This window comes from Manis javanica, chromosome 5 (assembly GCF_040802235.1).
Source record: "Manis javanica isolate MJ-LG chromosome 5, MJ_LKY, whole genome shotgun sequence".
Taxonomy (NCBI): domain Eukaryota; kingdom Metazoa; phylum Chordata; class Mammalia; order Pholidota; family Manidae; genus Manis; species Manis javanica.
The window spans coordinates 33,988,880-34,003,326 of record NC_133160.1 but is presented as its reverse complement, the minus strand read 5'-3'; the positions used below and the strand labels follow the sequence as shown (position 1 = coordinate 34,003,326).

Genomic DNA, 14,447 nt, shown 5'->3' with positions numbered 1-14,447 from the left:
TAATGTACCTTTCTCTTTACTAAGAACACAGATTAAACAAATAGCACAGGACTTCAGTTGTGCTAACTTGGTAGACACCCGTCAAATCAAGGATACTCTACAAATTCCACCGGAGACTTCGTCAGTTGCTCAAGTCCTTTGGTTTCCACAAAGGAAGACATTTCAAAACTTTTGTTTCTTTCTGAGATGACAACCAAAAAAAAAAAAAAAAAAAAAAGAAGTGAGGAATATAAAATGCATCATTATAAATGATAGCATAAGTAGTAGGCCAATGCTCAGTGAGGTGGAGGGCAAAATCAATCCTCAAATCACTTTTATATTCTTTTTATTTTATTTTTTCAGTGAACTATTCACCTGTCACCCAAGTTGAGGCTTCGTTGCTTTTTCTGGGTCAGATATGCCTGTGGCTGTGCAAGTTCAGGACATGGAGGCATGAGGATGGGGAAATGAATGTTAGACGTGGCCAGTGTGGCAATGGAAGCTGTTCTTTCAACCGAGCAAGGGCCCTGCAGGAATCTTTGGTTCTAAATCCCTTCAGACTGGATTCTCGGGGCCATTGCTGAGGATGAACGGAAGAGACCACATGTGTATTTCTGCTAGATACTGACTCTCTCTTAGACCCACGTTGTCATCATCTCAGTTTGTATATACTGTTTTGGTTCAAACAACTCATGTGGCATTGGAATTATGGTATTTCAAAGCAAAAGGATCCTTGGAAAATTTCCAGTCTGATGGCCTCATTTTCAGATTAGATAACAGAGGCCAGGGACATGAATGCATTAGAGGCCTCAATATTCTTGAACACATGAGCAGCTTTTTGAAATCCAAGCTTCCAATTTGAGTGAGAGAAACAAAGTTATCTTAGTTCAGAAAGACTAATTATGAAAAGCCTTTTCTGTCCTCTTCCCAACTGAAACTCAAATTGTTATATACAATTTGATTATATACAGTTATATAATTGTATATAATATATTCAGTGTAAATATAACTGTAAATTAAATAGAACTGTGTTACATAAGGTTGTTAAAATCTTTCAACTATAAATTTTAAAGTTGAAAAAACCTAACATAATTATAAAGGTAAAACTATATTATATAAAGTAAATATAACTGTGTATTTGGCTATATATAGTTATATTTAAGACGAATATCATCCAAAGTGGTCAGATAGCTCTCAGTTTTTTAGATGGAGTTACCTTTGATGCATTTTCCCTTTTGACGCCCACTTTCCATAGTTAAGACCTCATTCTTCTTCCTAATCATTCCCAGACTCCTTTATCCATCTCCTCACCTTCCCCAATTTAGCCAGCTCTAAGGGAAATGCTTAGCTCCCTTGTTTTGGTCCATCAAAAATCTTTCATATAATTTGTTTTAAGCATGATTGCTAATTAAAATTAAGCCAATTTAAGGGGTACTTTGGAAAACAAGGGCAGTATTCTTTTTTTTTAAGTGATAGAGTGATATAAAACACATAGAAGAAAATACCTGCTTGTAAATCTTTGGCTGATGACATTCTTACCAGGTTCTGAAGGGACTTAGATGCATCAGCTCCTTCTCAGTCTGACTACTTATCTAGGAGTTTTTCACTCATGAATTAGGAAAACTCATTTTACAGCTAATGAAAGTTATGCTGTACCACAACTTGTGGTGAGAAGCATCAGGAACTATAACATCAAAGAAAATGTTGAAACCTTTCATCTATAAACTGTACTGGAAGTTATTCTTTGTTGTAGATATCGAGACACCATATGCCAGTATGTTAAGACTCTCTGGCAAAATTACACAATTATACATAAGTGTGTTATATAAAGACTTGGATTTTGATACACTTAAAACTATTCTTTATAAGAGGCTGCAGTGTTTTAAACAGAAGAGCACTGTTTATAAAAGTGGCTAAAATGTCCCAAACATTCTCTTAACCTGACAGCATCTTGTTTCATGCAAACATAAAGGGCAAATTTATAAAAGGGCTCTTCTCTCTAAGTGGAAAAATGAAACTTTTCTTTGCATCTAATACAGATAGTGGTTTGATGAAGAGAAAATAAAAAATTACATGAATGCTATAGGTCCCTAAATATACAAAACGTGGACTGCACAAATGCAATGTGGGTGAATTGATTGATTGGTTCTATTTCTAATAATCAGTGCTCATCAAGTCTCTAGGCTGCTTCCCTTCTGAGGGACAGGCACATAGTTTGTTTCAACCAGGTCGCTTATATAAGGGATGGACCCTACTTTGTTGTTGCATATTAAAACAAATGTATAAGTCTCAATTAGCTGTACTCTGGTTTAATATCTTTCAGATAACCATGTACAGCCTTGTTAAGTATTTTGGGGAAATGTGGAATATTTTCTCATATGGTTATTATTCTATATGTGTTATAGGTGTATATAAACAATCTATGTAAAAATCAGATAGTCAACTCATATATATATATATTCAAGACTCACTGAATAGTCCTGTTAAGGGTAACATTCTTTGGTCTAATTACCTTGTGTTTACAATAGATTCATTATATGCTGCACTGGGTGCGAAGGTTCTCCAAGGAAAACTTACTTTTTGAAATTTCAAATGACTCAAACTTGACTGGCTGAATATAGTTCACCAGATTAGACATCTCTTCCGTGGCCATGGCCTCACTCCCAGCGGTCCCCTGGAAGCAAGAATAAAAATAACATGCCCAGAATCAGCCTTATATTACCGAGGGTTATTTCCCTGGGGCAATGATCAAGTGACCCATGAGAGAAGAAAATCATCCCTCCTCGTCTGAAAATGATTACTGCCAATAGAAAATGCACTACGGGAGAAAGAAAAAGCAATGCCTGACATTTCACAAGTGAGGGGGGCAGGGGGTTTGGGGGCAGCTCCCACTGTGCTCTGGGACCACCAGCATCGGCACCTTCTGAGAGCCCGTCAGAGTCTCAGCCCTCACCACAAGCCTCTGGGAGCTGAATCTGCATTTTACTAACGTGATTCAAATGCACAGTCAAGTTTGAGAAGCACTGAGCTATAGCTCCCTTGCCATAGCAGGATAATTGGGAGGTATTTGCAATATTTGGACCACCCAATTAGTAAGACCATGTTAAATTAGCAAGAAACTACCAGGAATCTTAGGTTTACTCCTGGACATTACGTGGAAATTTAGTGGAAGAATATAACTAATCAAAAACTTAGACTACATTAAAGGAAATAAGAGGAAGAACATCATGTAAAAATAGCTTATCATTTGTTATTTAACCCTGAAATAGGTATTTCCAATATATCTGAAAGCAGAATCAATATAACTTTTTTGAACAAGACTCCTGCTAATACAAAGTTTTAAAATCCCAATTGACCTATTCCTGATTTGCTTCTAGATTCTGTACAATGAACATTTTTGAGCTGATGAAGGCATTTGGGATGCTTGAGCTTCTATCCATAGGCATCTCTAGTGTTTCCAAAATTACTCCAGTGGAATTAATATACATCTGAACATTTCTCTTAACCTCATGTCTTCTTGGGGCTTTGGGCCAATTGGCAATCCATTTACTTGCCTCAAAAGTGGAAGCAGTCAGTTAGATGTCACAAATTTTGAATTCACACTCTAGATACCCCATTTGCTGGGGGGAAATCTCAGCAACACAGGTCAGTATGGAGAACTTTGCTCAGGGACATGCCATCAGTGACCAAGTTTGCATCTTCACCTCCAAAGGGGTAAGTGAACAAGTTTAAAAATGAACGGTGACACTTTCCACCACTAGATGGCAGAAGCGGACCATGGACTACATTCAGCAGGTGCAGCCGGGGCTGGCTAGTTAGTGGGTGGAATTGCCAGTGTGACAGGAGTCCTAGTTACCCACCTCATCCATTGAAGATTTCTTACAGTCATCATCATCGTCGTCATCTTCACTCTCCGTGTCAGCTTCCCCTGTCAAGTTTTAATAACAGAATATGAAACTAACGTTTTCGGGTTTGAAGAACACATTCATGGCCAAAAATGTCCGTGGAAATTGGCCTCTCACTCTTTAAAAAAATTATTCTTAGAATTGTACTGATATTTGGAATACGGATTTTTTTTCTAAATTTGATTTGTGAATATCATTTGAAATTTCCCAAGTCAATTAAAAATGCTTAACATTTTTGTCAATGTTTTTTTTTAAGACACTACAGTGTCATATAGTTAGCTTTCTATGGTGCATGTATCCCATCTTGATGTATACGTTCTCTTTCTAGTCTCTTTCCCATCTTTCCTTCTTTCTCAGTCTGACACCCCCATGTAATGCTTGGTTAGCGCTGGGTGACCTTGAAGCCGCTTTTCCAAGGCCACCGAGAACCTCTCAGAAGTGGACGTAGAGGACATGAGCTGGAGCAGGAACAGTGGGGATACGGTACATCGCACACCTAACCACACAAAAACTCTGAGGTACGAGCTGTATCCTAGGATTTGCCTGCAGGTTTATTTGATGGGTACACTGATCTCTAAACAATGCATGTATCTTAGAAAAAGGTGACATTCTTTTTGAAAAGGCATGGGAATTTACCGTAGTCAGGCACAATTCAGCATCATAGTTAGCACATACATAGTCATTGTAACGGATTGTTTCTCTCCCTGAAGATTCGGTGGATGATTTTGCTAGCTTAAATATTCACACGAGTATGAGGTATTACATTCTTCTGCAGCCCTAGGCTTTAAAAGTCAGACCCAACTATTATTGACTTTAACATGCCATGTAATCAGTCATATAAATAGATTTTCGAGTAAAAAGTAAGGAAGGCATAGTTCCAAGTTGCTGGCTTTGACTACTTCAGGAATCACCTGGTGCAATAGCATATCATCTCCAGTAGATGGCAATATCGGCTCAACAATGAGGCAACTTGCCTTGGACGTACCTCTCCTTCCCTGCCTGCAGAAATTTAGCAGCTTGCTCAAATCTGCATCAATGCCACGGTGCCCACAGCACTGCCTTCCAAGATGCTTGGTAATGTTTTCATTTGGCTGACGAAGTTCAATTACTGAATGATAGTAGTGAGCAATATATCCATGAAATATCTTCAGAGGGAAAAGATTTCTGGGATCAACAAGCTTTGTTATTTGTGGTTTGTTTATTATAGAGAGTCCCATACAACCACTTTATGATGCTGATATTGTGCTAGTTCACAAGGGGAATCAATTATATTTTGGATAAAAACATATATGATATAGTGACACATTCTTTTAGGAGACTGGCAGTTATGTTTTTTTAATAATCAAATGTGTGATTTGTATTCGTATTACTACTTTTTGCTTTTCAATGAGAGAGGGGATTCTTTTTATCGAATAACTTAAAAAAGTTGTTTGGCCAGTCCTACACCATGCTTCACAGAACACAATAATATACTGGCCATTTCAAATAATCATGTCATACACTCGTTTATGTGGGAAAGAAGAATTTGTCTTTCTATATAATTTGTCTTCTCCGCTGCTAAGTCTTTGGAGGGACCTTGAAAGAACCTTGTTGAACCATAAAACAAACAAACAAAACCACTTCATCCTAGTAAGACAAGCATACTGTCCAAGGGCTGTGTTCTAGAAGAGGCACCTGGCCAGTAGGGGCTGTGACAAGTCCATCAGCTTTGAGATTAGAGCTATTTCATGTTTTTCACATTGCTTGAGGTCCCAGTGCCGAGAACGTCTACAAACCAAATGGTTCATTAGCAGTGCTCTTTCTTAGGGACATACCTACATATTAAAATGTCCAAAAATTTCCACTGAAATAAATAAGTATTGCACAACAGACTATGGGACTAGCTTAGGAAATCTACCAAATTACTAACAGATTGCTGCTTTCTGTGTATTAAGCAATAATGTTTATGCCTGTAAAAACTGTTATTTGTGTGGTGCATCCAGTTAATAAGAAGGAGAGGACTAGTAGGGGGAAAAAGGCAGATGGTAAAACAAGCTCCCATGTGCAAAGAAAGACACGGATTACTGACGATGATTTAAGGGGTAGAATTATGCTAAGAAATGGGCAGCCTGTTAATGATACTTGTTCCAAAGCTTCAAAAAGGACATTCTTACTGACCACAAAAATTATTTCTGTAAAAAAAGAATCAGAATTGTGTAACAATGTTTGAAATACACATTAAAACTAACCCCTCCCAAAAAAAAGCCTTTCAAGAATTATATAATATTTGATGATAAGGATTTTAACCTAAATACTAAAAGGTATTGGTCATTGAGATGGAAAAATAGAAGAAAAGGTAAATTAGAGTCTTGGCCCACCTCTTGTTTTTCCTGATGCACTAGAGTTTACAGTTAAAATATTTTCTTATTTTAAAATCTTTTCATAGTCGTATCTTGTTATATACTGAGAAGTACACATACCATATGTCTACATTATGATGAATTTTCACTGACTAAACAGACCTTAGTAACCAGAGAGCAGATCAAGAAACAAAATATAACCGGTGTGCAGAAGCTTCCTTCATCACTTTGATCACTTCATCATTAAGGGCAACCATTTCCTGACTCCTCACAGCATAGGTTAGTGTTGTGTGTTTTCATACTTGACAGAAATGGAATCACACAGTAAATACTTTCTTTGTATTTGACTTCTTTTGCTCAACATTTTACTTCTGAGATTCTGCCCCTGAACAACCACACAGCTGTAGATAACTATCGCTGTCTTTTATCCCGTGGTGTGAATATCCCACAATTCATATTCATTTATCTGTTGACAGGCATTTGGTTGTTTTCCGGTTTTTGACTACTCTGAATCGTGCCGCTTTAAGCAGTTCTTGTAGTTGTCTCTTGCTGAACATCTATACGTATTCCTGTGGGGTATAGACCTTGGCATAGAGTGCCCTGTTATATAGGGGGTGAATATATTCAGCTTTTGTAGATTCTGCCAGTTTTCCAAAATGATTATTCCAATGTTAAATTTTTCATTGCAGAACTTCCTAGATGCAAGTTAACATTTCCTCCACTTAATTCACCCTTCATTCGGGAGATCTTCATAATGCACATGTCAGATTGCCAGGATTCTGACTAAAGGTGGAAAATGACTTAGACTACATGAAAAATAATCCAAAGGAAACAGGCGACCACTTTCAATTCTTTTCTCATCAGCCACAAAAACCTATTCAACTGAAATCTAAAAGGAAAATGAGTGATGGTTAGTACCACCTCATAGCTTTGATAGATCATTCAGGTAACTTTATCATTTCACATTTTAAAAGAATTCTGAATAACAGGAATAAACTGAAATGCCAGAACCCTCTAGCACATCATTAATAAGAGTATGTTCAGTGGATGTCTTCTGTCCTGGCCTATAGTTAAAATCGAGGCATCACTGCCTTTGAGAAGCTAAAAATCATGTGGTCCCTCCCAAGATTATTTGACTTATGTGGCAGCCAGGATCATGGCCTCCCAAAAATGCCCATGTCCTGTGAATATGTTCCATGTTCTCTGAATACATGGCAAGAGGGACCTGGCAGATGAGATCAAGTGAAGGACCTTGAGATGGGGGAGATTATCCTGGATTATCCAGAAAGGTCCAATGTAATGATGTTTCTTAAAAGCAGAGGACGTTTCCCACCCAATGTCAGAGGGAGATAGGTTGACAAAAGCAGCAAGATGGCACCACTGTGGGCTTTGGAGCTGGAGGAGGGGCCATGAGCCAACGACCGTGTGTGGCCTCTGGAAGCTGGAAAGAGCAAGGAATAGGATTCCTAGGGCCTCCAGAAAGGAAAGCAGCCCCACTGACACCTGGAGTTAACCCAGTGAGATCCACGTGGGCCTTTGACCTATAAATTTGGGGAACTATACTTTGATGTAGTTTAAGCCAAGTTTGTAGCAGAAGTAGAAAACCCCCACACACAGTTTACATCTGTGGCCAAATAGATTTTAGAATGTTAAAATCATTCTAAACTAATTTCAGAGAAGCAATTCTTAAACCCACACCAACTAGGAGAGCGAGAGTCTGCCAGCCCCTCACCGGCGCCTGGCGACGAGGGCTCGAACACGCTGGAGGAGTCGCTGTACGTATTGGAGGCTTGTTCAGAGAGCTTCTTTTTGCCACTTCCTTCTGATGACTTGTGTGATTTCTTCTTATTTTTCACCAAAATTTTGTACATTAAATCCATAGGGCTTGGAAGAGGAACTCCAGATTCCAGCTAATGGAAAAGAAAAGCACATTCTTTAAAACACTGCTCCTTTTCAGCTTCCCTCCCTACATCTCCAGGAAAACACTGGATACCAAGAGATTCTAGATTATTCTTTACTACCTTCAATCAAGCTCATTAAACTGTCCTATGTGTGTCCTGCACAGGGGCTGGTTTACAGCTCTTTCTTTTTTCATGTGGGAAAGTATATTTTAATTACTGTACTCTTATTTTCCCACAATGAAATCTACAAGAGTAAGACCATAGCCACATACTGGGATATCTGGAGTGATAACTGGAAGTTTCATGAGTTTTCTGATAGACAGTACGAATCCAGCCATCTTGATTTAGGACAGACAAGAAGGCCTGGATTTTTAAAGTGCGGAAGCCAGCCAGAGTGCAGTGTCTGCCAGGAAGAGTTGGTAAGGATGGGCAGGAGCTTCGGGGCAAGCTTTCAGAATCAGCTTTTCAGATGCAGTTCAAAACCAGCAAAATCCCCATCCTGGCACGAGGTGGTTAATCTGCATGCCTCCCTGGCACCAGCAGAAAGGAACTGGGGTTGGGGGTTGGGGGGACATCAAATTTCTTGGCAGCCCAGAGATTCAAGCTACCCTTTTTTGCAAGCCTTATTTCTAGTGTTCCAAGCTTGCTAATGGGAAAATCAATTTCCCATGAGAGGATTATCAGATATTGTATCAGAGAGGATGTGTATAAGTCCCACAATGAGCTATTTTTAGAAAGTCTAGTGAACTTCCATAAACTGGTCCTCTATTCCTTCCTTGCATAGAGTCTGGAGACTGTTTTGAAATCATATAAGGATGTGTGGAGATTGGGAAAAAGGGCTGAAGAGGGAACTATGACTTTAGGATATTTCTGCTGCTCTCCTTCCTGAAGCAAAGCTGGGAACACGGCAATATGTGGTATGAATTCTGTTTCCCCAGAGGGCGCAGGCAAGGAGGTGAGGAGTGCCCAGCAGGGCCAGTCCAGGATGTCATTGTGCCACCTGCAGTGTCCCATTTTGCCAACTCGTTTCTCTCAAAGGGTTTTCATGTGGCTCCCTGGGAGGTAATAACCGGAGCCTTATCCCCTGGGACTGTCTCCTCAGGCTGACTGTGATTGCCAGGATTGTGGGCATGAGTGGCTCATGCTGGGCAGTGAGGGAGGGGAAGCCTGTGGGCACAGGAAGAGAAGAGATGCATGTCTCCTACCCCAGTGGGGGACACTGCTGCTACCCTCCTGGTCAAAAGGTTTATTATGGCATGTGTTAATCTTCCCAAGAAATATAAGCACAGAAAGGATATAAGGAAGTCTCCCCCAGCTGTGATCACAAATAATATGCAATCATAAATAATATGTGTGCTCCTTCCAGGGGAAACATCAAAACCACTTACTGGGTATTTTTCCAGTGGTTCCATGAGAAGGGCATCCCCAAAGATCAGCCGGCAGTACTCGGCCATCTTGGCTTGCTGCTTTGGGCTAAGGGAAAGACAGAAAGACAAGAAAGCTTAGTCAAAGAAGGCTTAGTCAAAGAGGGTGGGCAGGATTGCTCTGTGTTATTAATTCCAGAAAGAGGTAATTCCCTCATTCTACCCTTCAGGATCTGTTTTTATTGCTCTAAATCCCTCATTTACTATCCTGACTCATGTGAACTTGAATGTCACACCAAGTGATGATGGAAGCTATGCCCAAGGCTGACCTGCACAGACACAGATGGACGGGACAGTAGGTCATTTGCCTGTTACTGGATTCTGAAATGTCCCAGAATTAGGGACTCAGTCCCTTTTGTTCAATTTCCTGATTCTAAGTCAAATGCAAGACATTCGGGAGGTGGATCTCATGCAGGACTCCACTTGAATTCTCAGGTGAAATTTCTCAAACCCACAGAAGGCTGTGCTGCAAGGAGAGCTTGTGAGGAGGTAGGAAGGAGGGAGGTGGACAGAGAGGAGGGAGAGAGTACCCAAGTGAAGAAGAGAAAGGGCAGAAAGAGTGTGCCACTTGTGGTGGGGGGAACCTGGAGGAGAAATAAAAGAAGTAGGCACGTTGTCTTAGTGCATATCACAGGGAAGCAAAGGTGGCATCAACCTGGCTATATGCCAGTAGGGACCTGATCTGATGGAAAAAGCTGGAGTTGCAGGGTTTGCAGAGCTGAGCTCCAGGCTCTCAACTGCTCTAGATCTATACAATTAGGAAGATAATCACTGTGTGGGACGGGACAGAGGATGCTGAGAGGATGAAGTGAAGCAATGGATATAGACAGACACCTTTGCAATGTCAAAAGAGGGGGCAGATGAAAGGCGATCCCAGACTTGGAAGGCAGCATGGGCCAGCCAGCCAGACTAGACAACTGGTGTGCTCACTAACACATAAACACAGTCAATACGAGAGAACATCCATATTCTTTCAATACTCCTGCATCCCTTGACCTTTCAAAAACCAATAAACTTTTTTTCTCATTCTGTAGAACCTGAAATAGCATTAGAAAGGTATTCAATTCCATCCATTTTTATGGACTGTGATTTTGATCTACAGGCTGTCGAACTTGATTTCCAATAGTTGTCTCTACATGCTGCGATGTTAATACACTGGGACTGCAGTAAGAATAAATAGGTGACAAAAGCCTCCTTTACCACAATTCATATTGATTATAAAGTGTGCTTCTTATTTTCATTCCCCTTTCCACGACTGTTAAGCCTGGATCATGGACTGGTTTTCCCTGGGAAGGGTAATGTTTTGGGGATTCAGATTACATTACAATGGTCCACAGGGAACAGCACTCTTTCTATCACTATTTTTTTAAAGGTGTATATTTGGGGGGCCATGTGAGCTCTCTCAGGTTCAAATATGAGCCCAAGGTCACTGCTTTCTTGGAAGTACAGGAAGAGGCAAAGGAGAGATTCACAGAACTTGCAAATCCCTACATAACAACCTCCCGCCTTCTCATCATGTCTTGCTTGATCTGTAGGAGTTACGGCTCATGTGGCCCTCAGACTACCCGTGGCATTCCTCAGCAGTATCAGAAAGAGGAACATGTGTCAGTCAGAGCCCTGATCCTGAAAACACTGGGGGTGGTTGTTTAAGGACAACTTGTTGGGGAGAAGGTGGGGAGCAACAAGGGAAAAGGTCAATTTGGTAAAGTAGCCTTGGGCATCCTCCATTCAGACACCCAAAGGATTACCGGCCCAGGGGCTCCACCAAGCCTGCCAGCTAGGTAGCTGGAGCTGAGACAAGTCCATCTGTCTTGGGCTCACACATTCTGGGTTGCATGAAAGAACTTGCCCAAATCCTGCATTTTATGGTCACAGAATGTCACTGTTAAATGTCACAGAGCTTTGCAGCTCCAAGTGTGGTCGGAGTACCAGCAACACCAATAGCACATGGACCTGGTTGGACATCAAGGCCTCTAATGTTGATTCTGTATCAGAATCTCGGAGGAAGCAGGGCTCAGGGCTCTTAACAAGTCTGCTAGATGATTCTGATGCATGTTTAAGTCAGAACCACTGTGACAGATTGAAATAAATCCATAGGAACTAAAGTAAATGACATTTTTCTGGAGTGTGGGAACTTGGGAGCCCCATGTTCATTTGATCAGAGATCTGAAGTGAAAAGGAAGGGTTTTAACCTAATGCCCTGCTTTTGGTATTTCTAGGGGAGCCATGTTCTCATGACTTGAGGGTTTTTGGAGTGATGTTTAGGTGTCCTCAAGGAGGTGAATGGCAGAGTCCTCCACCAGTCAGGCAGTTCCCAGATTGGGACATGAGAAGGATTTTGCTGGGGAATATCTTAATTCCACTATAGAATCCCCTGAGCTGTTAATACTGCAGGTGGCATGGCATAGTCCCCAGTTCCTTGATCACTAAGTTGGGGGTGGAACCCTGGAACCTGTATTTGTAACAAGCCTGTAAGTAATTATTATGCAGGTGGTTAATGGGCCATGGCATTTAGAGCAGCACATTAACACTTTGCTCAGATCACCTGGGGTCTTAAGAAAACGATTCAGAGGCAGTTTGGGGTAGGGCCTGGGACTCTGCATTTCTATCCAGTTCTCCAGTGATGCAAATGCTGCTGGTCCAAGATCAACAGTCCTTTGAAGAGTGAGGACTAAGTTTGACGGAGACTTTAAGACCTGCCTCAACGTCAACTGAAATAAAGAGAACAAGAGGTAAGTGCCAATGAAAATGTAAAATGTGCAATTTGGTAAGGAGGCTATTTGTGTTCTCCACACATGTCCACCTGCCAAACAGCCCAATCAGAGCACAGAGCAAACTGAACAGAAAAAGTCAAAGGAGAACAGAGCAACTTTAACTGCAGGTTAGAGATGCAGAAATATATGGCATTCACATTACAATTAGACAGCAAAAAAAAAAAAAATACTCCTGATGCACTTAGAGTATCAACATCAGCCACCATGGAGGTGAAGTGAGGGGGACATATTCACAAATACACTCTCAGCTTCGGGCTGCAGGAGAAACACCTAGACATACTGAAGCATCTGTAAAGTGTAGGCACCTGGCAACACGGCTGGTTTTCTAACCAAAGAACATGTCCCATTTGATGGTATAAATCCTCTAAGTTGAACTAACCCATCTATCTCTGTAGATGAGGAGCTACAACCCATGAAAATCAAGAAAATTGTCCAAAATCTCTCATTGTGGCTGAAGCAGCACTAGGAATTATTTTGCTTGAATTCAGTGTAGAATGCTTCAAAAGAAAATGCTAGTTAACAAATTAGGTGGTGCATCAGAGTTAACTAGGGCTTGTTTTTTTTAAGATTTCAAAATCTCATTTCTAGACATTCAAATTCAGACTTGGGGTGCAGCTCAGGAATCTGCATTTTATGAGATTCTGATGTAGTTAGTAGAGAAGGAAAAGTTGTCAGCAGCTATGCCCCTCTGTTGTCCATAGATACATGCTTTCAAATATTAGGAGAGAAAACCAGACAACTCAGTGGATGTCTTCCAGTGTGAGTTTGTTCCAGAGGTGTGGCTCAGATGAGCTGGCACCTGAGTTCTGAATCTGGCATCTTGTATATGCAGCACACAGAAGAATAAAATAGTTGGCTAGAGATGGCAAATAGGTTTCAGAAAGTGTTGAGAAGGATTCTGAGGTTATATTTAGTGGGAAAGAGCCCACATGTCAGGCACAGGTTTTACCAGTACAGGGAAGGTTTACAAATTTCCTTTGAGTATGTGATCATCCCCCCAGGAAAGAAGAGTATCTAAGAGATTTGCATATGTGAAGCTCAAGGACTAAGGTGATATGTAACAAGCAACTTCTTCCCACAAAAGAATTCAGTATCTTAGTTTCTCACTTCCAGTAGATTATCTCAATAGTTTGGGATGAATATCATGGCACCCTGGGGAGGTTGTATTTCTGTTTTCTTTTGTGACATACAACTTATTAATGAACTTTTAATAGATAAATCACTTATTTTTACACCAGAAAGAGCAGTATTATGGTCCTATCTTCTTGTCTTTGTGTAAGGGTTTAGTGACTAAGTATCACAAGCCACATAAATGTGAACATTCGCATACAGTTGCCTTGTCGATGCTCTAGTTGTTAATTCATTTTCAAAGGTTTATGGTGCTTCTGCCTAGATGTGGGGGATTGTGTTGGCTAAATGTATGGGTTTTGAAGCCAGACTAGCTGGACTTGAATCCCAGCTCTGTCATGTTTTAATGTTTTATCTGGACAGCCTTGGGTAAGTTACTCACCCCCTTTGGGACTCAGTTTCAACATCTGTAAAATAGGGATAATCATCAAAATAGTTATTCTTAGGAGCATTTGAGTTTGAGAGAAAGGTGACAAGAGCTTACACTTGAAATGTTGCTTGGCACATAATAAAAATTCAATAAATATTAGCTGTTATGTTTATGGGGGTGGCAGTGGTTTGATGTCTCTCTGGCTTCCTATGGGAGAGTTCAGGGTTAGCAGGTGTGACAGTCAAGTATGGAACCACAGTTTTTCATTTTGTCAAACTTACATAGAAACATTCCTTGAAGAAAATAAAGGTGTTAGATTTGGAGATATTTTCCCAATAAAGAAATAACACATCAGCAGGTCTGAGAATTATAGGGTCTGAAAGAAAGGTTCTAAAATATTGTTACAACCCAATTACAAATGGATGGGTAGAGATGAGAAAATGCTCCAGGAAAGTCATGTGCAAATCAGAGCTGTCACAGTAAATGAGATATTACATACAGAAGCTAAGTAAGTGCTCCCTTTAGTCAGAAAAAAAATGGCAATGAAATGGAAGAAATTCTTTTCTCTTCAACTGACCCTCCTAAGTGTTAGAAGAACTATATGCCAAACGGTTATATCATTCATTG

The 14,447-nt window shown here is 40.5% G+C and overlaps 1 protein-coding gene across 11 annotated transcripts in view; it reads right to left on the bottom strand.

The window, feature by feature from the left end:
* PLCB1 (phospholipase C beta 1) overlaps positions 1-14,447 on the bottom strand; it is a 670,724-nt gene that overhangs the window by 134,308 nt on the left and 521,969 nt on the right. For 8 of the 11 annotated variants that reach the window (XM_073236918.1, XM_073236920.1, XM_073236921.1 and 5 more), the window contains 5 exons: positions 9,513-9,597; positions 7,920-8,133; positions 3,840-3,907; positions 2,557-2,653; positions 97-181 (listed from right to left, as the gene is read on the bottom strand). In XM_073236918.1, the coding sequence (XP_073093019.1) occupies positions 97-181; positions 2,557-2,653; positions 3,840-3,907; positions 7,920-8,133; positions 9,513-9,597 (549 nt within the window). The remainder of the gene's footprint in view (positions 1-96; positions 182-2,556; positions 2,654-3,839; positions 3,908-7,919; positions 8,134-9,512; positions 9,598-14,447) is intronic. The other 3 variants (XM_073236919.1, XM_037017496.2, XM_037017497.2) reach the window with 1 other exon arrangement.